General features: G+C 40.3%; 1 protein-coding gene across 2 annotated transcripts in view; it reads left to right on the top strand.

Annotated features, from left to right (window-relative positions):
- ONECUT1 (one cut homeobox 1) overlaps positions 1-21,408 on the top strand; it is a 35,412-nt gene extending 14,004 nt beyond the window's left edge. The window contains exons 2-3 of one of the 2 annotated variants that reach the window (XR_006572504.1): positions 10,060-10,151; positions 12,853-12,987. Coding sequence is in view for 1 of the 2 variants with exons in the window: in XM_044980358.1 (XP_044836293.1) it covers positions 12,853-13,145 (293 nt within the window). In the remaining variant the exon portion in view is untranslated. Of the gene's footprint in view, positions 1-10,059; positions 10,152-12,852 lie in introns of both variants that reach the window. The other variant, XM_044980358.1, reaches the window with a different exon arrangement.
- The last annotated feature ends 4,441 nt before the right edge of the window (positions 21,409-25,849 follow it).

Here is a 25,849-nt window from a genome sequence, read left to right as displayed (position 1 = left end):
GCAGTTAAGGATCTCTCAACATTGCAACGTGGGGTAAGCCCCTGAATCCCAGCTCTGTTGAGTCAGCACTACTCGGCCTGGATCACTTTGTTATTGCAGTGGAAGCAAATTAAGGTCACTAATTTTCATACAGTGCCTATAACTGGGATGCTTACAATTAAGATTCTCCTTTGGAATCTCCCTGGACAATCTGTGGACATTCTGCCTTGTTTCTCACAGAAAGATGCTTTACTTTCAAACTGTTCTTTTATTTGGATATTAAATAGCAACAAAGTTAGCAGAACTGGAATCCAATTTGAGTCACGTGAGAGATGAACTAGGAGGATATATCCTAGCACTCACTTTCCAAACATCTAGAGTGGACTAGGTTGACAGTGAAATACTGCACTCTAAAGAAGCGTAAACCTGAACAATCATTGAGGTTTTTATAGGCAAACAGGATTGATCTATGTCAAGAGTGGAAAGAAATAACATGATGTAGTTTAGGATGTACCTGATGATTTTAAAACCATTAATATACTCTTCTGCTGATGTGGGAGAGAAAGAGACATTCCTTAGTGAACAGTGCTGAGCGGCACTAATGTTTTACTGGGCTGGGGAGGTTTTGGTTTGCTAAGCTGGCAATGAGTCCTGGTGTGTTTGTGCAGGCCTAGCCCAAGTGCAGGCCTGACGTTGCTTGCTTGGTACGTCTAGGCACTACCATAGCACTCCTTTTGCACAAGGCTAGGTGGGGCTGCACAGTAGAGCATTGACAGAGACAGCCCCATGAGGGCCTCCCATGTCCTCGTGAACACCACTGAGGGCAGTGTGAATGAGATAGGGCAAGCCAAGGACAGGGACCACATGGACCCCGTGGCCCTAATACTATGTGTAATGGCACAGAGGGACTGGGGCTGTCGCTTCAGGCCAAACAGGAATGTTTGGCTTTGTGAATGAATCGCATTAAATGAACATGATTCGTATAAGCCCCTAATTACATTCTTATACACACTATATTTTAAGAGTTCTGTGAGAATGTCATGTATTTCTATCACTATTCCTATCTCTTCACACTCCATATTTGTGTGGAGATGATATCCATGTGATAAATTAATTTACCATACACCTTTGGCCATTTTGCCAGCAGTATGCCCACTGATTCATATTCGCTGGGACTATTTTTAACACCCCAACCTCCTAAGCAGCTTAAAATAGATGCAATTTAAATAAATCAATCTGTTAGTGAAATGTTTCCTCCTTCTCTGTCCAAATGTGGAATTTCTCCAAGAAATCTTCCCCCAGGATGGGTGAGATACAGTCCTGCTCCACTGATGGGTTTTCTATACATGAAGATGTCACTGCATATTTTATGATGCTAAAAGCAGGATCTTTGGAAAGAGATTGTTCCCAGCTTCACAATGTGGCTCAATCCCTTCTAGTGCTGGATGGTCCCAAGATAATGGGCTTTTTAATCGTGACATGTTTAAGTTTAGAAAAGACATTTAAGGTAAATCTAAAGGGGTTTGTGGTTCCATCTATGACCTGGAGATTTGGACTTGGGGCTAGATTCACAAAAGTATTTAGGCCCCCATATCCCAGACTTAGGCACCTAAGTATTGGGTTTAGGTGCTTAAATCCCCATTTTAGACTCTATTGCAATTCACAGAACCACCTTTGAGCCCTGTAGATACCTAAACTCACTCAGCACTTGCATTTTTGCAGTAAAAAGATGCGTATGTTTCTGCTCTCCACATGCTCACTGCTGCCTCATTCTAGGTGTCTGGTGCTTATCTCCCACCCATGCACCAGAGTGATTCACAAACTGGGGAAAACAGGCATTTGCCTGCCTAACTCACGTGTGGCCCAATCCAGCAGGTGGCTAAACTGTGTCTATGGATCAGGCCTCTCAGGCAAATTCAGACAAAATAGAGGAGATCCTCCCTAATAACTTTTAGCCCCGTGGTTAGAGTACTTACCTGGGAGATGGGCACTGTGGGAAAATAATCAAACAGTCATTGGGCCAGAGAGCAAGCATGAGAAAGTGCAAGCATGAGAATGACTCAATAACCTGGTAGTTAGTGCACTTACCCAGCATGTGGGAGTCACAGGAACCAGTCCCCAGGAGCTAGTGACTCTTCAATTATTTATCCACCGTGGAAAAGTTTCAACTGGAGAGACTGAAGGAGCCCCACATCAGAATGTCCCAAAGCCCAGTGGATACGGCATGCACTTGAGCAGTGAGGAATCCCTGTTCAATTCCCTTCTTCTCATCAGGTGGAGTGGAGAACAGAGCCCAGGGTCTCCCACATCCCAGAGAGTGATCTAACCACTAGGATAAAGGTTATGAGGAACCTCTCCCCCGCCCCCCTTCCACCAGCTTCTTGCAACAACACACCTTAGGCACCTAACTCCAAGAGATGGGTTCACAGCTCAAAATCACTAGCAGAGAGAGGTGCCTCCCTGGACTTAGATGCCTATCTCTGTGAGGGGGTGGGGCGTAGCACACATCTCTCTCATTGGCATCTCCCATTGGCTAACTTAGGCGGCTCTCCACCTAGCATGCTGGCTTTTGTGACTTGCAGTCTGAGAAGCCTGTTCATCATACAGGGAATCTCAGCACCTGACTCAGGCTTTGTGAGTTGCAGTGTTGTTCCTGTGATTTTCTAAGCATCTAGGTATTGTGATGTGGAGTGCCTTCATGAACATAAGCCAGGGTAACTAAAGGATCTGGCTTTACAAGCGGACGAATATGAAAAATTAATTCCAACAAAACATTTGAAAACTCTCTAAAACATTCCTAAAATATTTTTTCCATAGGATATGCAGATAATGTGAGATAAGGGGTTTATTGGCATTAGCCCTGAATGTCACGCAGAATTCCACACTCCTGGGTAATGTGCATAGAAAAGCACATAGATACAGTTTGTAAAAGTATCTCTGGAATCTTCAGGATCAAAGGCACCATGTACCAGCACATTATTTATCCCAAAGTAGAGAGAGCTTGCAAGACTTCCCAGTTTTGCTCCACTAAGGTATTTCAGGAAGATTATCTAGAGTTGATAGGGAAGTTTCAGTTTCCATGCGTGTTCAATCCGTAGCATACTGTTGAAACTTCCAGCCATGCTGCTAATTGGTATTAAGTGAAACCACATGACAAATGCAATGGAAATTAGTGTGGTGTGAACCTCCCCACCAGGAACTGAACTGAGGCCACTACCTTATTTAATATAGGACACAAACAACTATCAAACAATAATGATCTGTGGTCACCATTGACGTGGGCCAGGTTTGAAAACATGTCCTATCACCTTGAGGTGAAAGACACTATATCCCACCACCAGTCCACTTCTACTTTTTAACAAAATTACAAATTTTTCAATATATGAAATCACCATATTTGGAGCTGTATATCTGCATACATCTATCTACAGTTGCATTGATACATACATCTCAGAAAGTAAGCAGACAAATAAATAAATCCACCAAAGCATAAACCAACAATGTGTCTTGGTTTTTCTATTTGCTATGTGCTAGAATCAGGCTATGATATTGATGGTATCACTGCAAGAGTTTTTCGAAGAGAAACAGCTGAGCAATAGAATTCCATTTGCTGCCATGTTGTGTTGCACTCAGATGGAAGAATTACCCTCAGTGCTACATCCATCAGGGCACAGCTCCGTAGGAAAATATTTCCAGAATCCTTCCATTCATTGAGTTGTTGAGAACGTGACACTTTTCCATTTTATATCTGAAAGAGTGTGGTCACTGCCGTTAACGTTTTTAGCCATTGACTGATAAACTTTTCTTTCAGTGGCAGCTCACCTGTGATTTCAAAATCTTTCACAGAAGTCAGTGCAAGTTTTGTCCATATAGTTTCTTCTGTTCTCCATTTTGATCCTGAGTACCAAATCTTCAAAAGGAGAAGCTGTGATGGAGTGGAAGTCATGGTGTTGTCTCTTTATAACATGTCTGAAGCAGAGGGCATATTCCTTATGATATTATCTGTCTTTATGTGTTGTGTTTCTGTGTGTTTAGGAGTTGAAAATCCAGAAGGAAAGAAAAATTGTCACTTTTGTTTATATATTTTAGGTATGAGAGAGAGAGAAAATGAATGAATGAATTGTACTGCTCCTGAAAGTGGGCAGTGACTAAATAGTTCTGTTTTGTTTTTTCTTAGACTTTAAAAAGGCAAATTTCCCCTTACGGATGATCTTCTGAGTGAGGCAGTGCAGTCAGCACAACATGTGCCTACTGCAGTTTTGGCTTTTGGACCCACAGAAAAGTTTAGTTCCCAGTGGAAAAAAAATCTACTTCTCTACCCCTAATCCCATGAACTGAGAGAGATCAATCTCATTACTGAGTTTTCATATGGGGCTTGATTCTTCTCCCACTGAAATCAATAGGCGCTTTGCCATTTACCTCAATGGGACCAGGGTTGATCCCACTGTGTTGGGTACAATCAGCCCAACTCCTTGTTTAAAAGGGAGCTTAAAAGAGCACTGACAAATGGTGTGATGCTCCCATTCTAGTGAGCAGTAGGTACAGCAGGAAGTTCTGTACCACTCACAGGCAACTGGGCCTTAAGAAGTACCAAACTTGGCAAGTTAAGTCAGCCAAATCCCCAAGGCAACTTAGAAGGAACAAAGGAGACAAAAATAGATGGATGGACTGAATCAGGAGAATTGCAAATGTCAAAATATCTGTTGCTCAGGGCAGAGAAAGATGGAAGTGACTAGAAGAGGCCACAGTTCAGCCATGGATTTATAAGTCTCCTTGTGACGCTGATAATATTACATTGTCCTAGCTACACACACAGAGTTTGGAGTCAAAGTGACTTTCTTTCTATATTCTGCTTTGTCTTTTTCTTAAACAGGCTTTTTTCAGAATCTTTCAAATGGCAGCTCAAGGGGTATCACTCAGCTGCAGGCAATACTAGAAACAAAAGGCGCTGTTCTTTTTATTGGTTGACATGGGGAAATGGCCAGCTATGTTACACATGCTAACATTGTGATAGAGAGATACAATCGTAGCGTGATCATCTACAAAAGTGCAACATCCCAGTGGTTTTAAATTGAAAGCATTTTTGTGAATTCAGGATCTGTCTGGTTGAGTCTATTGAGTCAGACAACTCAATAACTTAAGCTGCTTCTGGGTAGGTGTATGTTAAAGACATGAATCCAAATTATTTCTAGTGTCATTCTCTGCTACTTAAAAAAAAATAGTGCTCATAAAGATACAGGATTAACTATCCAGGAGACTAAGGCCTGGTGGTTGTCCAGAAAGGGCCTAATGTATCAGTCTTTAAGCAAGTCCTGACTTCAGCAATTAGCTTTGCCTACTTAAAGAAAAAGGACTCTGGCCCAGAAGAGAGCGATGCAGCTGTTTCCTCTTCCCACTGTCACTGGTTCAATTCCAGTCCAGAGTAGACAGGTAAAAGATTCCATTTACCATCACTCATGTTAGGAAACAACCATCCTCCACTCCTCCTTTTGACAGACTCTCATTTCGGAGCATTTGTTTCATCCCTTGTCTACATTTGTGCTTTGGCAACTTGAGAGCTACAATTTATTATTAAAATTGATTGATTGGCTATAGAACAGAGAAAATGGTCTTAAGGAAAACCTATTATTGTTTTTCATTATCGCTGTTATTTATTGTTAGTGCTAGCAGTGTTCTTGGTGCTGTATAAAGCACAGAAAATAAGAGTAGTGTCTGCCCCAAAGAGCTTACAAACTAAGTGGGTACAATTTTCAAAGGTGTCTAAATCACTTAGGTGCTTTCAATGGAATCTAGGCTCTTAAGTCCCTTAAGCACTTCTGAAAATTTCAACCTGATCTGTTTTCCACAGAAGTCAATAACAGTCTTTCCTCTGACTGCCATGGGAGTTGGATCGATCCCTAGGAGACCAAGAAGACCATGTTAGGTTGTTTAAATGTTTGTGAAGTTATAGTTTTAAAGTATATGCTTGTCTGAATAGGTGGAAGTAGCACACATGTTTAAAATTAGCTGAATTGGAGACCTAAATGCATTTGTTCTCTACTGTGCTTGTTAGGTCAATCAGTTTGCAAGTTTAGACACATTATTGACAAACATGGCATATTGCATTTCTGAAAAAGAAGGCCTATGTATTTTTGTCTTTAGAAGAAGGTCATAGCAATGTCACCAGCAGGGCAAAGTGTCAGCATGTAAGTGCTTTGCTGAATAAAATTGGGATTACTCACATGCTTAAAGTTAAGCACAAGCTGAAGTGCATTGCTATATCAGGACCTTTGTTAGTACAGCTAATGAAACTTCCCTGCTGTAGTTTTCTAGCTATACCAAGAATTTACAAGGTATTGCACAGACATGAGAGTTCAGATTTTTACAGTAAACATTGGAGACTTCTTTTCAGTACAGTTAAGGTATACAGTCATTCTTTTGCACCAAAAGATACAGAAGAAAAGAATTTTTTTTAAAAGTAATGACAAAAAATGTCCACTCACCTTTTAAAATTGTCTTATGATTTAGGATATTTCCACTGATGTCAGTGGGGCTAAGATTTCATCCTGCATTTCTGAAGTGGAAAGAAGTAACACCTGGTGATTAAGGCACTGGAATAGGACTCAGGAGTTCTGAGTTCAGCTTCTGGCCCTGCTACAGATTCAGTATGTGACCTTAGGCAAGTCATCTAATCTATATGCCACCTCAGTTCCTATTCTGTAAAATGGGGATAACAATGTTCTCTTTTGTTTCACCCTTTGCCTGCTTGGTCTAGTTAGAGTGCAAACTCGTTGGGACACATCCTGTCTTACTCTGTGTTTGTATGGGGCCCTGATCTTGGTTAGGCTCTCTATGTGCTACTGTAATACAAATAATAAAATAATAATTAATAACATGAGAGAGCCATCCCCAGCAGCACTGAGAGGTGTCCTGTGGTAGGCTGGGGAGGTATGGGACATAGCTGGTGTATCTGCAATTACAAGGGCTTGTCCTTACTACCGGGAGATTGACTCTGCTGCAATCCATGCAGCAGGGATTGATTTAGCGGGTCTAGTGAAGACCTGCTAAATCGATGGCAGAGCGCTCTCTGGTGGACCCCACTACTCCAGCTCTCAGAAAAGAGTAAGGTAAGACACCGCAGTAAGTCGATCTAAGCTACGTTGACTCCAGCTATGTTATTCATGACTTAGGTCGACTTACCTTGGAAGTGTAAACAAGCCCCTAGGTTCAACTGGACAAAATAGTTAAGGAGATGACTGTAAGAATATTTACTGAGAGTTTTCCTTTCATATGGACTGCAGAATACACAATACTGGGGAACAACTTGCCTCAGCAGTCTGTGACATGCTAATGTATCATTTTCAGTAACATATTGATAGGGAAAAAGGGAGACTCTGCTTAAAGGCCTGGAAATAAGTATGCATGCTTGTTTGGCTCATAGGCCCAAGGCTTGCAGCTAACACAGTTTGCTATATAAGGGCAAAGGTTTAACTTCTGCTAAATTTGTTTATTTGTGCAAAGGGCCTGGAGAGCAAGAAACCAGGAACAGGGAAACAATTGAGAAAGATAAGGAAGGCCCACGTGTGCCAATGCAGCTTGTGACAGTTAGAGTGTGGCAAGAGCTTTTGCAAAATGTAACCGCAGAGTAGGGGTCGTCAGGACAGTCAGACCACCAACTCGACTGCCAAAGGACAATAACAGGAAAAACCTAAAATGGGAAAATAGTGAGATAGCTTGCTTGTTGGCAAATACTGTATCCCAAATAAGGCAATAACAGTGTGTGATATGCGTGCTACGTTTTGCGGTTTTAACCTTTAAAAGCTTGGGAAAATCTGTAACAGGCGGAGCAGTTAACCCCTTGCATGGGGACATGCTGTCTCTCCCTGCATGCATGCTTGTATGAAAATAAAGGTGCCTCAGGCTGTCTGATCTAAAATCAACCGTGTGGTCACTTTTCCACAACAACAACCTACTACTGCTATCAGTTACTCTGTTAGCTGAAGTAGCAGAGGTCTGTGTTGTAGATCTAAAAGTTCTAACTCTGATGCTGAACCACGTAGGAGTCAATATAATTCAACACAATTCAATTTATGTGTTTTTATTTTGCTTTTTTTAAAACCCTAGGAAATTACACACAAAAATCTACATTTTTAAAGTAAGATTAATGTTGCAAAGTCAAGCACTCAAAAGGTAGGAAATGTCGGAAACCGGATTACCTTTGCAACCTTAATTCGGCCTCCTTGTGCATATGCAATATGATACAGTCCTTAATTACATGATCATATACTATTTTTTCCCCAGGACCCCTGCCTCAATCAGTGCACAGGATGGACTGTGGCCTAGGGATTAATCAGGGATGTGTAGTAAAAGAGGCTGTTATTTCTTGAACACCAGCCTCAATTATTGCAGAAGCTGGAAGGTGTGTAGTGAATGAGGCAAGGAACTGCAGGAAGAGAAAGGACAGTCCATGCTCAAGGCAGTTGAATGCTGCCCTGGAGAACTGGATTCTATCACTGCCTCTGGTACAGAATTCCTAGGTGATTCTGGGCAAGTCACTTAAATCAAACTCATCAGAGATTATTTCTAATTATGTGTTTCTCATTTTCTGGGAACCTGAATTGAGACCCTGGGTTTTGATTTGCAGAAGTGCTGAGCACTGGCAGCTGCAGCTAAGGTCAATGGGAGCTGTGCTTTGAACGTAGTCAGTGCAATACAAATACTACATACTCTGAAAAATCATGTCTCAAAATGGGCACCCAAAATTAGTGGACACCTTTGACCTTAATCTCTGTGTGCCTCAGTACTGCAACTGTAAAAGGGGGATAATACCTCCCTGTCACCTCACACGGGTATTGGGAAAGTAAATTAATATTTGTGAAGCGCTTGGATACTATAGTGATAAGCTCCAGAGAAAAGCCCCTGAGGTAATTAATAATTTAATATCCGGAGAGCGTTTGAATAGCATGCCGTAAATAAAGCATGGGGCCACACATTGAATAATGAGACTAAAACAAGATATCGAACAGCTGCTCATTCAGTAAGTACTATCCAGCCTGTGAGCATTTTAAACTGGCTTATTTTTTGGAGCAGAACCACACTTTACTCAGATAGGAAGAATGTCAGGCTCAAATAGGAAGAATGTCAGAAAAGTTTATATCACATTCCTAAGAGGACTGCAACTGAATGTTGCCTTCTCTGATGAGATCAGTGGAAGCACCAGCAATAGTTGTTTTTTCTCAACTTAAATTAGGAAGTATCTGTCACGTGATTTCTCTGAGAGTTCCTTGGCTCTAGAACAGGGGTAGGCAACCTATGGCACGTGTGCTGATTTTCAGTGGCACTCACACTGCCCAAGTCCTGGCCACTGGTCCGGGGGGCTCTACATTTTAATTTAATTTTAAATGAAGCTTCTTATACATTTTAAAAACCTTATTTACTTTACATACAACAATAGTTTAGTTCTATATTATAGACTTATAGAAACAGACCTTCTAAAAACATTAAAATGTATTACCCGCACGCAAAACCTTAAATTAGAGTGAATAAATGAAGACTCGGCACACCACTTCTGAAAGGTTGCCAACCCCTGTTCTAGAATATGTTCCCTTCCTGATCCATCACACTCTGGATTTCTCAATCATTCTGCAAAGTCTACCATTTTCCTGGACACTTAGATGGGGATTGATCTGAGGGGAGAGGCTGGTAAAATATGGGGTTATTGTTTTGTTGGTTTTGTTGGCAGGTCTGATGGTGTATTATGTGATCAGTCTAATTCAATCTACAATATTGTGCCGCATTAGGCACTTTTTATCATTTTAAGAGGTGTAGAGCCAAGGCGAGGCACTTTCAATTAAACTGAACAAAATTAAATTAATTTTGGAAGCAGTGGTAGCAGCCCCATAGTTAAGGCTGGGTTTTGAATTTGGTTCTAAGCTCTGCTTCCAAAATCCCTTACAACTTTTGAATAGAGTAACCAATTTGTTCGCAGATTGAAATGCTGCCTATACTGGGACATGAGAAGAATGTTCTAACAATTTGGAGAGTGACAGATGTTTGTTTGATCTTTAATCACAATTTTAACATTTTATGTTTTCTCCCCAGTACCTTAAACTTTTTGGATCCCTGTGTTCTCAGCAGCGATAGGTTTTGAGAACCTCAGGCCTTGTGCAGATGCTGAGGTCCTCAGGAACAAGGTATTTTCAAATCATGGGCCATTTTCTAGGGAATTATTTAGGAATCTTAACTTGTATGGGGTGGAGCCACAAAGATCAAGAAGGTGTCAAGCTTTACAAGGCAGATTTGCAATGCATGTTTATTTTCTGCTATTCTTCATGTTTCTGAAGCACCATCCTATATTTGTTTGACCTAGAACTAGGAGGTTTATATATGCAGATAAACCAACTCTGTATTTACTGCTGTGTGTCTGTCTGGTTGTGATTCTAATGCTATTTGTCCAATCGGGACAAATTATAATGAATGATTATTTCATCGGTGAACAGTGCGTCTGTGCACAGGTCAGAATCTGAGCAACCATTGACAGATTAGAGAGGGGGCATTCTGAGGAAATGAAATTGTTTTTAATTTTTTCTCAAAGTTTGTTTCCTTGACTCCCCTCGGGGCATCACTACAAGGGCAAAGGTAAGGATGGATACTGGAGTCATTACAGCAGCAGTTTAGGTTCTTTGGGTGCCTTTACTGTGAATTTTCATACTTTCAAATATTTGAGGTTTTGTTAAAGTTTATTCTTTACTGTGAATTTCCTTGCTTTTTATTGTATTATCTATTAACAAACAACATTCTTGCAAGGGTATTTAAACTCTTAGGTTACCAGTATATATTCCCAGCTTGAACTCCAGCTTTTGTCCAGGAATTAATTAATTAATATACAAAGCATAACTTCACTGAGGGTTTGCTTGAATGAAAAACACAAGGTTTGACATATTAATGGTATATTATCGTAGAGGACAGGGAGTTTGGATTTTAAATGGTTCTTTAGTTCAAAACAACTATAAAAATTTTTGAATCTCTGTCCATTTGATTAGTGTGTCATAACCAAGCAAACATGCTGTAACTGGAATAAATATTGGCAAGTAACTTCTTCAAAAACTTCACTGCTGAGAGAACTGAAATGCCCTTATCCCCTGCCTCATGCACAGGTTGCTGTGAGTGACAATACACGAGATATCTGGGGGCCTAGTGGAATAATTTGATCTCCTCAATCCAATACTAAAGGAATGTGTGGCCATACTGGGACAGCAGAAATGAGGACTGAATGGGCATGGAGGAGGAAATTTAATTTTCTCTTTAGAAGTGGTCCCTCCAGGTCAGCAATGAGACATAATTGCTGGGGAATGAAAGGGAAGCTTGCATTCCCACTGCCCCTTCTGTCTCTGTCCAATGGATAATCTCCAGGTCTTTCAATACAGCATTTTCACAAGTGCTATATGCACTTTAAAAATACAGACCAAAACAACATCAGATAACAAGAACGGAAAGAGAGATGGAATTAAATGGAAATGTTGTAACCAAGATTTACTGTGTCACTGTTCTGGGTGTCACAATGTTGTTTATTTTGTTCAAAATATCTAATTATCTGGCCTCAAGAGTGTAATACAACCCTGTTTCTTCTCAGTTCTTTGTTCCTCTGCCAATTAAAAGATGCTACAGAAAATGGATTGACAACAAAAACAGAAAAATTAAAAAAAAGTGGAAAAGTTTGACTTGAAAAATCAGTAAATTTCCACTTCATCTTACAGGGATGATACAGAGGTATACAGCCAGCATTACTGGGCATTACAAAGGTTAAATGCCTCAACTGTAGCATTTTAACAGACAGTTATAGAGTGCCTCTCCCTCCTCAGATGTTTTCTCTATACAACAAAGTAAAAGAGGACAGTAAGTCTGGGTCAACATGATTACAAGTATATCTATGACCCTTACAGGATGTTATTAGGGTTTACCCCTTCCCTGGGAAAAGTCAAGGGTATGGGGGGATTTCCTCCTGGTGTTTCTTTCTTATGCCAGGGTGATGAGGTTTGCTCCATGGAATGGAGAAGCCACCCTCACACATCATGAAGCCCTAGAGATCTGTAGGATGCCAGGCAACTGTGAGGTGCCTCTGTGCTGGTTCCATACTCCAGCAGCCTCCTCTCAGCTCCCTGGTATCATGGCTCTGGACCCACACTACTGGGGACTACCCCTAGATGTGGCTTCCTCAGGGCCACACCCTTCCCCACTTGGAGGGGGATTCCATGGGTCGAATTCAGAGATGAACCTAAGGGAGACTAAACTAGTGTAATATACTAGGTCCCTCAGTATGTATGGTACACCAACTTTGAGTCCCTCAGAAGTCTCTTAAACTTAATTAGACTCTGACTTCCTGAGACTTACTTTGACTCACATCCACTGACCAACCTGCAAGCTACACTTCACTCCAAACCTTACATATCATCTTTGAATTTGACCCACTGAGTCTGAGTGTAAAGGAGTCTTTGGGAATGTAAATTAATGTAACTCACACTCCAAAGGGCCATAAGAGATGAGTGAAATGAGTTGTAAAAAAAAAATCAACTAGTGGGTGGATGTAAGAATGTACAAATTCATGAAAGAATGCCATACCCTCCTCCATCTTACACCTTCCTGTATTGTCATCTAGCTGTTCAGCATGTAAATTACACCAACACAAACTCACTTATATATAGATAAGTGAATATAGGTAGGTCCAAGAGGGGCTGACTGTAGAAGGATCTGATTTACTCAAGCTTAGACATCATCCCTAAATTTGGAAAATCTAAGGTGAAATGAATCTTATTTCCAACTTGTTTACTGCATTAGCAGCATCTTCTCCAATGCTCTCTCAGTCCAAACTCTAACATCTCCTGTGTTTTATTGCAGCATGCAAGAGGAAAGAACAAGAACATGGGAAAGATAGAGGGAATACACCCAAAAAGCCTCGGTTGGTCTTCACGGATGTCCAGCGTCGAACTCTACATGCAATATTCAAGGAAAATAAGCGTCCATCCAAAGAATTACAAATCACCATTTCCCAGCAGCTAGGGTTGGAGCTGAGCACCGTCAGCAACTTTTTCATGAATGCACGGAGGAGGAGTCTGGATAAGTGGCAAGACGAGGGAAGCTCCAATTCAGGCAATTCATCATCTTCATCAAGCACTTGTACCAAAGCATGAAGGAGTAACCACAAACTAAACCTCGGTGGAAAAGCTTTAAAAATAAATAAATAAATAAATAAAGACCAGGACCTCAAGATAGCAGGTTTATACTTAGAACTATTTGAAAAAAAAAGTTATTTATAAGTCCAAAGAAACCAAAGACTTATTTCACCTGCATTTTGACTTTGTTCTGAGACACACACTTTAGTAGGATGACGACTTGGAAAAAAAACAGAAAAGAAAGAAAAGAAACAAAACAAAAAACAGAGAGAAACGAAAGAAACCACTGGTCTTACACCTTCATCCATGATCATTTTCACCGTATTTGGCTTGTTTAGTGGTTTGGAGCATAGTGATTTCTTGTCATTGAATGGACACCTTTTCAGATATGGCTCTTCATTTCCACAGATATTGCCATGAAGGTGTATGGTGTATCCGTACTGTGTACACACCAGTGGTTAGGGACTTAGTCAGGGCTCGTCTTCAGAAAGGGTTGTGCCATAGCACAACCAACATAGCATGGAGTCGTCTGAATTCATTGAACGGTGGTGTGATTTTTTGCTGTTTTATCGTTTGAACTTCGCCGGTGCGACACCTGGAAACAAGTTCAAACTAGGCAAAGAAATTTTGAATGATACCTAAACCAGTGCATTCTCTTTGTTTGTTAAGGAATGTTCAGATTTTAAACAAGTGAAATAATATTCCATCCATTAAAAAAAATCGACTAGCTACCAAAGAATACATTTAATATTATATTGCAGGTATTTTATTGCAATGATTTTAATATTCCAAAGCTATTTTTACACAAAATACTATGTAGAGTTATAGGTAGAAACTAATCTAACTGTATAACACACAAAACCTGTCATCAAGACTGTTATTTGCAATTACTAAACCACTTTAATATTTGTTTCCAAGACTGGCAAGAAAGAATGTCATTTTAGGAGTCACAGTGTCAGAGCACAGGTGCTGATAGTGGAATCCTGCTTCCACCGAAGTCAGTGAGTTTTGCCATTGGCTTCAATAGGAGCAGGATGTGGCTCTACAGCTGTGTGAATGGCTGATGTGATATTTGCCATGTTTGCATACTTTTATTACACTGTCCCTCCTTGGCTGACATTGCTGAAGGCTCATCTGCTTGAAGGGTGTCAAAAGACCATCTTTCCCTACCAATGTATTTTATATACATCTCCCAGCCAGCAATATCATCTAGACTCCAAACATTATATTCCATTCTATTTAATTCATTTTGTACACAAAAATTAAAAATCTGAATAAATTCACAGTGTCCAATTCTGCCCCATTGACATTGAAGTCTATGGATAAAAAGGCCGTTAATGAGAAAAGGAGTTGAAGGAGACATGTGAAGGAATGTGCTTTTGGGACCAAATTCTTTTTCCAATGAAGATTATGGCAAAACTCCTGCTGACTTCAGGGGGAGCAGCGCCAAGAAGATTACATTTGTGCTTTTTTGCCTTTTTGGGGGGGGGAGTGGGTGAGGGGGCACATCTTGAAGTCAATAGCAAAACTTCTATGGAGCTCTATAAGAGTGGGATATGGCCCTTTGTTTTGTACCTGCTTACCAGGCTACGTTTTTATTTCAGTACATTCTTTCTTGCATGTCTGTTAACCAGGAAAATGCATGAAATAGTTTACAATTTATAGTTGAAAAGCTTTAAGTGCTCTGTTGCTAACAGAACTTTCAGAGGAATGAAACTGTTCCATTCTTATTGTGATAAAATCAGAAAGAAAGCAGTGCAACATCTGCATATAAAATTCTAGCGTAGAGGGGGAAAGATTTTACACGTGCCTGTTAGATCTCTAACTGGTATTTCAAATTACTGTAGCAAATCGCCAAAGCATACCAAATTCTAAAGTGAGCAAATATGCAAGTATATGTCCCATTGCTAGAATAAGAAATCTGTAATCTTTCTTATACCTGTAGCTTAAAAAAAAAATCAAGGTAAACTAGAATCCAACATATGTTATCATGGCAGGTTATATTTTCTTGTGATAAAGTCCAATTAAAATGCTAAAGACTAAGAAATTAAGCAACTTTGCAGCACCATCTATTTCCCAAGTTAACCATGTTTGGTCAAGTTTCAGGCTATCCAGTTATAATTACAAATAGGTATTTTAAAATGCAACTGAAATATCTCCTTATTAAAACAATGTTGAATGAGAACAGGATGTTTGTCACTAAATAGTTCTCAATTTTTTTCCTATGTTAAACTCCTTTTTAAAAAACTGACAATGCAATTGTCTAATGAAATGTGTTCCATGAATATTAGAGTCTCTAGTTTACCTTAAATTCTAGCCCGGTTTCTTTTAAAAAGCTCTGTTCCCAACTAGACATAACTGAAGTGGAAAAGTTAATAGGAAGACATAACCTCACATTTAAGGGATCTTATAAATGCAGTCTCATTAATGTAATATTGAAGAGGACAACCATAATTAACATTTTGCTTTCTCCAGGAAAACACTGCTTTGTAACTTACTTATAGTTTAGAAAGAAAGCCTTATTTATTTAAAACTTGAGAATTTAAAAATGCAGGGAAATTCAAAGTACATTACCACATTTTTTAGTATTTCCATTGTAATGTGTCTTGAGACTACTTGCTGAAACCAAAGATAACTTTCATACCAGCATTGAATTTGCACCCAATATGCAATTTCAGGATCTCTTGCTATGTACACACACACACACACACACACACACACACACAAATTGATGCACAAGTTAAAGCCTAAAAGTGGTTTCCTTACATCTGTTTAAGCATGCTTTAACCTTTTTGTTTTTATAAGCCATTAAGAACAAAGTCACCCTTCCTGTAAGCAATATGCTAATCACACTTTGAATATACCGAGAACACACACTTCTCTTTAGTTGGTTTCTAAATATGAAGCAAAATAAATATGGAAACCTTCATCCTGATTATAACGTTATTTTATCCCTCAGGATACTGCTCCATTGCACTGACTGAAGCATAGACAGTAGATCATTTGATGCACCCAGATTCTTATTATTTCTTGTCTTTAGTAATGGTCATCCATGAAGGTGATTTTTTTCCCCCAAAGTTGCGCTTAAACTTCTACACAAAGGATAAAAGCCTGGCCCCACTGAAGTCAATGGGAGTCTTGCTACTGACTTCAGTGGGGTCAAGAATTCACCCAAAGATTTCCTGGAAGAATGGAAGTTAGTATTAGAATAAAAAATTACCACTGAGCCACTGGCTCAGGACCTAAGAGTGACATGAAACAGTTCTGAAAGGAAGCAAAGTGGGAAAAGTTTGGAAACATCAAGAAATTGGACTTCAGTCAAAGTTTAGTTAAACAGCTATTGCGGGTTAGGAATGTGCACTCAGTTCCTGAAGTGCATCCAAAAATTACCATAATGACCCAAGAGAGGGGGTGTCAAAAAGGTTGAAAGTTTTAATCCATCCACATCATAAACTGCATTATCAGATTTCCAGAAAAAAACAACACTGCTACTTTTTTGGCTCCCATATTGCTGTCCAAGGGCCTCATCCTACAGTCCTTACTCAGGGTAAAAGCAAAAGTAAAATGAAAACACCTACCATGGGGGTTGTTGCCTAGCGTCTCAGTCCTGCTCATTTTGAAGTCAATGGCAAAATTCCAGTTGACCTCAATGCACCAGATTTCACCACGATTACCCATGTTGAGTGGAATCTTATTCCATGAGTAGTCTGTTGAATTCATTGGGATTGCTTCTGGAGTTATGTGCTACTCGGTGTTTGGCTTATTGTGAGCAGGGTCAGGCCCTGAGAAGGACTTCAGAATTAGGCTTCAACATCAGTGGACATTCTGCCCAAAGGGGACTTCCTGTCCTTGGAGGGCAAGAAAACATGGCTGACCTTGTTATACCAAAGAGTCCTAGGACACTTCTCCTCGCCCGAGTTGTAAAAAAGGTATTTTTTCCCAGGAAAGGTGGTACTTCCACCTCCTTCTCTTTCTCCTATTCTCCTCCTCCTCTTCCTCCTCCTTTGTACATAAGGATGAAAACTATGCATTTAGCAAACAAAGAGAAAGCACTTATCCTTTTCCTATCTAGCTGTGTTTAGGGTGCATTCAAAGGCCCAGAGGCTAATTTTGAGACTTTGCTTGGCCTTCTGGTTTATTATTGTGGTGTGGTTAGCTTTACAATACATTTGGTAACTATTTCCTAAAGACAAAGAAGCAAAAGGTAAGGAATAGCTACTTCCATGTGTTTAAAAAAAAAAGTGTGTAAAGATCTACTATTTATAGTGTGAACCAAAGACGCTACCTCACTCGATTTCCATTGGTGATTTTAATCACATTGATGATACCAAAGAATACCAAAGATTTTTCATGCACGGCCTTGGTCTGTAAAGGGAACTCATTCTCCTTCTTAAATACCCTCCACCATTCCCCTTTCTCAATCTTCACTCAGTGTGTAAACTTGTCTGCATTCTTAATAATAATAATAATCTTATGAATACTACTCTTACTACAACTGCTATACTGATGATAATGATAATGATAATAATAATAAAGCTCTAGGCAAACATGTTGCAAACTTTGTAAACTCATAGGACGAGTGCCTTGCTTGAACCAAAGTGTTAAACCGCTGTTGACCTCTTTATCTCTCACCTTATACTCTTTGAATACCTCAGCCTGTTAGAAAGGCCACTAATGAAAAAAAAAAGGAATAATTCTTCACCGTGGTGCTTTTTGCCGTGCAACCATGCAATGAAACTTTCTTTGATACCAAAGGAAAATATTTTTTTCCACTTTCTTGCTGACAAACCAAAGGTTCCTTCTTCTTTCCCCTTGAAAGCAGCTTGAGTCCCTCCACCCAGACAGGCCGTGCATTGCTTTTACCAATTTCTCCAAATACCTCATAGTAATAAATCGTTAGGGTTATGTTGTATAGAGAGTTTATGTGATAAGGCAGAACTTACTAGTTTGATAATTGTTAAGGTTACTTAAAAAAAGTTTTATAACTCTTATTTATTTTGTAGAGGTTGTTTTGTTTGTATTTTTATTATTATTATTAATTATTATTATTATGGTTTGGGTTTCTTTCTTTCTTTCCCTTCATTTTTTTTGGCAGAACTGCTCTGTTATACTCAAGGAAGATCTTATTCCTGGAAATATTTCAAAGGTTGGGTAAAGATTGTTGTTTGCAAAGAATGCAAGAAAGGGAGAAAATATATATATATATATGGCTTTGATTCCTTTTGTTTAAATTAGGAAGCTTTTTGTGTTTGCTAGTCAATGTTCTTTTTACAGGGTAAAAAAATAATCTCTGCTGTGATAAATGGGTTCCTATTTTTTCTCTATAATGTGCTGTGATTTTTAATTTAATTACATTTTGTATATGTTTATTTAATCACTGCTTTAATTTATGACTATGTAGTGAAAAAATTGTATATAGTAGATTCAAAAATGGCCAAAGCTTTGTGTTACAATCTTTTTGTTCCTGATGCTGAGATAAACTGAAGGAGAGTGCTTCTCTTGACTGCAGGGTGTATCTTCAGACTTGTCTTAGCATGCACTTCAATGTGTTACAAACACTGCCAGGTCCCCCACCTCCCAGAAAACAAACAAACAAAACTTGTACATGCCAAAATGAGTGTTTCAAAGTAGTACTTTTGTCACTTAGAAAGCAGAAAGGCAATGTTAGTGTGTTTTTTCCTTTAATTTATTTGTCTTTTTCTAGGAAGGTTATTTTGCGGGTAAGACCTGCATATCCAAAGAACTTAAAAGTTGTTTAATGTTTAAAAGCACTGGCATTTGTGAGAGACTTTGATTTGTTTTTCGTTTGATTTGCCATTCGCACGGGTATAGCAAGTAGAGGGCGTAAAACTTTGGAGAAAAGCTAACTTGAATTTGGAAATGCTCTTCAGTACATGATCCAGTCTTCATCAAGCTTTCCTCCTCTCCCTTCCCCACCAAAACTGCTTCAGCTAGGACAGGGGGAGGATGCTGCAAACATGATAAATACACCAACATGGTGATATACCGAGGGCTGGCTCATGCTGCCATTGAGATCAATGGGAAAAGTTTCACTAAATTCAGCTGGGCAAAATGGAGCTCTGAGAATCCACTATTAAGAACAGCTGGTCTGCCAGACAGTTATTGGGTGTGCATTTAGGAGCAGAACAGGATAGTTTCTCAGTTCCATCAAGCATGGAAATATTTTCATGGGGCATGAATTTTTCTTCCCCCTCAATCCTCAAGAAAACTGGCAGAATAAATTTGTAGGCTCTAATCCAGGCAAGCCCTTGTGCTTTGAACACAAATTTAGCCCCATTAAAGGCAATGGGACTACTCCCACTCTTAAAGTTAAGCATGTGCTCAAGGCCTGGCTTCAGGAAAGCACTTAAACAGAGGTTTAAGAGCTTTCCTAAGAGGGAAGAATTTAAGTGGGTGATTCAATGTTTTTCAAACTTGGGGCTTATGGCCCAGGCCCTCAAAGGTATTTAGGGTCCTAAACAATGGAAGTTAGAAGCCTAAATACCTTTGTGGATCTGGACGTAAGTGCTTTGACAGATCAGGACCTTCAACATTTGAGGAGAAAGTCATCCCCCTGCAGAAGCCCAGCATAAGGCTGATCCAGTCACTAAGTTAGACTTACAGGATGGATAGGCTTTGCCCAAGGTGAATTCAATCCATGGCTATCTATTTGGTCACCTTGCAGAAACAAAACAGAATAGAAATGTATTTCCCCCACACCCGTAGAACTGAAAACATGTACTTTATTCTGTACTTCCCCTACGCCTGGCATCACTTTGTACATCTTTAGAGAACAAAATCAGTTTTAATTGAGAGAGAAAAAGAAATGACAATGATAATTCTGCAAAGCTGATGGTGGCATCATGGCACAGAATATACGATGCCATTTACCTGTATTTTGTTTTGCCTGAGTGATAGATTCTGTTTCACCTAAATGCCATGTACCAACATGATTTGTGATGGGTGTAAATATTTTCTTTTCACGCACAATAGTTAAGCTCAAGGTGTGCACTGTTTTTGTTTTCGGGGATAGTTGAAGGGTTCAGAGAGGGAAGGACAAGGGAGGGTTTGGGCTTTTGGTCAAAAGTTACACTTTCTTAGATAAATTTTTATACTTCAAGTATTGAAATGGGGCAATAAAGATGCTCTGAAATGCAGGATCATTAAATGGTCTATTGGTAAGCATTGGCTAATTGTCTGCTTTTAATACATAAACTAATGCCGTGCAATGAGTTGTGTTTCACATGGGGAAGGAGAGAACATAGTAGTCTATTAATCCAACAGTAGCTATTAAACACTGGATGGAACTGTATTTAGAAAATGTTTTCTGTTTAGTATTTTGATTTTTTTTTGGTATGTTCTGCATTTATTGCATAATCATTGTGGAATCATTTTAGTTTTGCAGTATGACCCAAACAACAGTATTAAAAGAAAATAAAGTTTAAAGCATTGTCTTTTCCTTGCTTCAGTAGTTGTCTTCATAACCCTTGTGTCTACTGTCCAGTCCAAGCTAAACAACCTTCATTCACCTAGATGCTCCCAAATGATCGATTTTTTTTTTATTAACCTCTTCCCACTCTTCCTCTCCTTTTTCTGCTTTTCCATTCTCACAACACCTTTGACCTTTACTATTTTTTTTCAGTGCAAGTCAGTTTCCATGTTCAAGTTAGCTTGATTGTTCATAATGTAAAAAGGGCGCCAAAGACAATCATCAGGTTTAAGATCAGTAGAGATAGGAAATCTTCCAAGAGCGAGAGGGAGTTCTTCCATAGCAATGAAAAAAAAAAATAAAAAAAAATGAAAACTTAAGAGAAGATTTTGATAAAAAGATGACTTTGCTGTCATTTTTGGTTTGCCAATTAGAAAACAGTAGTAGTTTATGCGTTGCATCTGCATTTCATACTAAGTGATTATTGTACCTAATTAGAGCTGATTGCTAATATTTCCTCAATCTCTCTCTCTTAGTCAAGCGCTTCTTCTTCTGTATTTTGTGTATAGCGACAAGTGTAATGCACTAGGCATTATTCTGGTTTGTTTATGGGTATCTCCTGTACTGCGTTAAGATTTCTTTACGTTACTTTTTTTAAGCTTTGCTACTGTTCTCACTTTATGCCGTGCAATATCATCTGCTGTGTTTGCTAAGCAAAAAAAAAAAAAGAAAAGAAAAAAAAAAAGCAAGTGATGATGTCATCATGCTTTTCAGTGTTAAAATGTTTCAGCGTTTATGTAGTCACAAAAGTGTAGTAAATAAAAGGTTGGATTTTCCAGCACTTTAAATTTAGACATTTCTTGCCTTCTTTTGTTTTTCCATCTACAATCACAACATCCTAATCTAATCCTTAGGTTTGCTTTGGGAGAGGAACGCGGTCATTCATGTGCAACAGCGGTTAGAGCGTTCACAGGATAGTATGTGCCAGAAAGACACAGCTCATAGAAAAGAGCAACATATTGTTGTGTCACCTCAGGAGCATCCCAAGGAAGAAATTGTGGCTCCAGGAGACAGTTCTCTCCCTTCTCCCCTCTGGATACATGTTAGGGAGGTTATTGGCCTAGACTAGCAGCAAATAATTACCTCCTGTCCCCCTTCACCATTTCACCTGTGCTGCCTGCACATTTGAGGAGCTGGAGCCAAAGCCCCAGCGGTTTCCTGCCCACTGCAGTTTGGGGATTACCCCAGGCTGCTGGATGTGGCCCTCACAGAGGAGAAAGGAGGGTTAATGCTCCCTCCTGCTTATGCCCCTACAATAGTGTACAATGCTGGGCACAATCTAGACCAGTGGTTCTCAAACTTATTTGATCGGGCCCCCTTCTCTGTGTCTACACAAAGTACTTTATGTCCCCTCACCCCCGCCACACAAGTACATAAACCAATCTATGCAGCGGTGCTGGTTCACTTGAATCTGTTTCAGCTTCTTTGTTTTTCACTTGAGGTTTGGTCTGGGTTTTTTTGAGCAAATGATCCATTGTAATAAGAGCAAAAGCAAAACTGCCATTGCAGTCGATGCTCACAATTAAATGTGCACCCCATGTCGTAACCAACGGATTAACATACCGCTGGCAATGGTTTTGTATAATATTATGCAAGCTTAACAGAAATCCAGCAAAATGCACAGCACCATCAAGAGTCAAATGCACATCACCAGCTGAGGACCTGATAGGTCTGGACTGGAGGAATCTGCTTTGCTAGTTATTCATTGCTGTGGGTAAAATGTGCACAGTAAGGGGTTCCCCACCCCCAAAGGTTCTCATGCCTCCCACCACACCCAGGACAGCCTGCCGCCCCAGTTTGAGAACCTCTGATCTAGACCATAGTGAGAGACAGAACATGAGAAAAATGTCAACGTGGAGAAAAAACACCTTGAAGTACACGTTATTACTCTTACCAAACTGATTATTGGAGGGCCACAGGGCATTTGGAATAATTAATAACTGACTTCATGCTACAGAGAATGTTACATTTCCAGAAAGAATATGAAACCTGGAGAAATGTGGAAAAAAATAGTGACAATCTTTTTTTCTGTGAGAGGTTCACTAATCACCAGCTGAGACATTTTGGGAAACCTTCTGTTCTAGCTGGAGTTCTATGCATGGGTGTAACAGATATATTATAAAGAGCTATACTGCATTAACTCAGCAATGACCTGGATGACTAAATAGCTGTTTTCTCTCCACTCTATGCTGCTATGAATATCTGAGTCAAGATCCACTTGGAGCAGAATTTCACCCTTATAAAATAGGCGGTGTGGGAAAGATCCTGTGTTATTAGGGCAGTAGGAAGGCCAAGCCTTGTACAGTTCTGTAGCAGATGGCATTAAGGGTTCCTAACAGTGATCTCCAATCCTGAGCACAGAGGTTGGAAAGATAGAGTTAGATTGATGAGCAACTCACACATAACAGGAAAGCTTCAGGGAAAGAAGGAGATCTTCAGTGAATTCAAACTAAATGGTCAATCCCCATTCAGGTTTGAGGACAGCAAGAAATATAGGGAAGAAGACCAAGAAGCAAACAAAGGGACAGCTCAAAATTAGTCACCACACGGGCCGGTGCCAGGAAGTCTAAATTGTGGACTTGTTTCTCTCCTAACAGTCCTGCTCAATTCAGTGCACTGCAGCCACTGTCACAAAGAAGTTGGGTGAGGCCTCTGGCTGGCCTTGTTTGTAACAGCACCTAGACGTTACCACCAACAAGGAGACAACATGCTTCTGTTGGCACTTTTTCTTGGAAGTGAAGTGAAAACCTAAAGTTTGATGGAAATTCCTGTTCTAACTCCCCCATCTCTAGACCAATATCCTCTCATTCCAGTTTAGTGTGGCACGCCAAAGACTTTTTGTCATGGCAACGTGGTATGTTACCCCAGCTAGTACAGTGGAAGCTGTACCTCCTGGATCTGTCTCTTTAGGAGGATACTGACTGGGCAGGAGCTAAAGCTACATGCAATGTCCTTCGTTCTAGCTGAACAACTGTTTCACTTTGGGAATGGACGCAATAGGGAGATCACAGCACCTTTCAGGAATCTAGGTCACTTATTCTACTAACTATGAGTACCATTTTACACCTGAAGATGCTATTTGGGGGGGCAGGAACAGTATTCCTAAGGATCTTATTGTTCTTTTTTATATATGTTATCATATTGGAAGGATTATGATCTAGTTAGATTCAACAAGCATTCCATTCCTTATATATCGTACCTGGCTTGAACAACAAAACTAGCTGAAATTTGGGGGGTGTCTTATTCTGCATGGCTTGCCTTATATGATAGTTGCATAAAGATGCATATACTGGGGCTGAAGAAATTCAAAGTGCCACAGTGATGTTAGCCACGGCTTTATGATCCTCAAGAAAATGAGTTCTATGTATCGATCCAGGTTTTTACATTGGTACAGTCAACACAGGGTCTGAGACTAGGGCCAGCTGCTAATCAGAAAAGGAGTAACACCAAAGCAAGGCTCTTCCCTTTAGTTACTACTTAGAAACAAGTGTAACTGGTAAGCTAACCTGACCTGTGCAACTGTGAGAAACTTTCTTCAGCTTCCTTCAGTTGCCCTGATGGCCAGCAAAAAGTCCTACTTTGCTTTCCTTTCTATTCTTTTCTCTTTCTGCAGCATGACCTCTCTTGCCTCCCTGGGCCCCTTTCTCATAAACTAGCGTCATTGTTTGTTTAAGAGAGGGATCCCAGACACAAACTGGCTGGAGCCACACTTTCCCAGAGTCCTGGGGTGTTTGGATCAGAGTTTATTTATTTATTTATTGTAATGAACTGTTTAAAAATTGGGTTGGGGAGAGTTGAGGAAGAAATCAAAATAATAATTCTGTTACTTTTGCAGAGTCATTGCAGCCATAGCAGCCCCAGGATGTTAAAGAGACAAGGTGGATGAGGTAATATATTTTATTGGACCAACTTCTGTGGGGGAGAGAGACAAGCTTTTGAGTTTACATAGAGCTCTTCTTCAGGTCTGGGCACTGTACTCTGAGCATCCCAGCTAAATACAAGGCAGACTAAATTGTTTAGTGTAAGTTACATATTGCAAGAGATCACTCAAGGTGAGGAGGCTGGTGAGCACCTCTCCTGTCATAGGACCAAAAAAAAAGGAGGTGGGGGAGCAATTCTATTATGGGCATTTGGTTGGTGTTCTGCTTCTGTGGGGGCGGGCTTTAGTGACTAGCACAAGTGAGCTGGGCTCTGCGCATAGGACTTGGATCCAGAAATTGGTGACTTCTAATCTCAGTTCTCTGTAACCTTGGGCAAGTCACTTTCTGTTTCAGTCTCCCCCCTCTGTGAAAATGGGACAAAAATATCTTGCCTCAGAGAGGGGTTTGTGAGGCTTAGTCATTGTCTGTAATGCACTTGGAAAATGGACATTGCCATGGGTGTGCCAAACAGGAATAGGTGAATTCATTTGGCCACATTTCAAACTCACTTGAACAATGTGGATGAAGCTGGGAGAATAAAGCAAAAGGGAGATGGGGTGACAAGATTATGATTTCAGGGGTCTGATGGGAATTCAGGGGCCGTGTCTTGAGGAAAAGATGCAGTCTGGGGAAACAGGGCAAGATAAATGCTCATAAAATGAGCAGATGCACAAGGAGCAGGCACAGAAGCACACCTGTGTTCCCGCCTTTATTTATAAAAATAGCACAATATTCCCGAGTTATCGTCTAAAACGCAATAGTGGTATGACAGCATTTGGGCAATCGCTCCAGCATGCTGCATTATTAGTTACATAGCCACCAGCCTCTCCAGTTAGCAAACAGCATGAAATTACCAAACCAAAACGTCATCATGAAGGCACTAGGGTGGTGATGACAGCAGCTCCCCACCTGTATGTGAGAGAGAGAGCGCAGCAATTGCCCCTACTGGCAGGTGTGGGCATATAGCCATACAAGCTACCACCATTTGAACTCTAGCTGCAGCAGGCCAGGGACCCACACCACTGGTCAGATGAACCCCTGCACGCAGCACGGGGGGTGGTAGCAGAAGGTACCTACATTGCTTTGCACACCAAAATCTAATACACTATCAGAGACCACAGCTGTCTGTTGTGCATGTCCGGAAGCACAGGACATGAGTGCCGTCCATGGGGTTGCTGCTGGAAGCCAGTAGCTGTTGGTCCCTCTCCATTTATTCAGGTGATGTTAAAGCCTTGGCAACGCCTGTGAATTCCTTTGTGTGCTGCTCATGTTGTGATTCCAGAGCCTCTTCCCACTCCCCCAACTTTGATGAC

The sequence above is a fragment of the Mauremys mutica genome, chromosome 11, assembly GCF_020497125.1.
Source record: "Mauremys mutica isolate MM-2020 ecotype Southern chromosome 11, ASM2049712v1, whole genome shotgun sequence".
NCBI classification, from domain to species: Eukaryota; Metazoa; Chordata; order Testudines; family Geoemydidae; genus Mauremys; species Mauremys mutica.
Note: the sequence above shows the minus strand (reverse complement) of the source record. Positions and strands in the feature narration are given on the sequence as shown.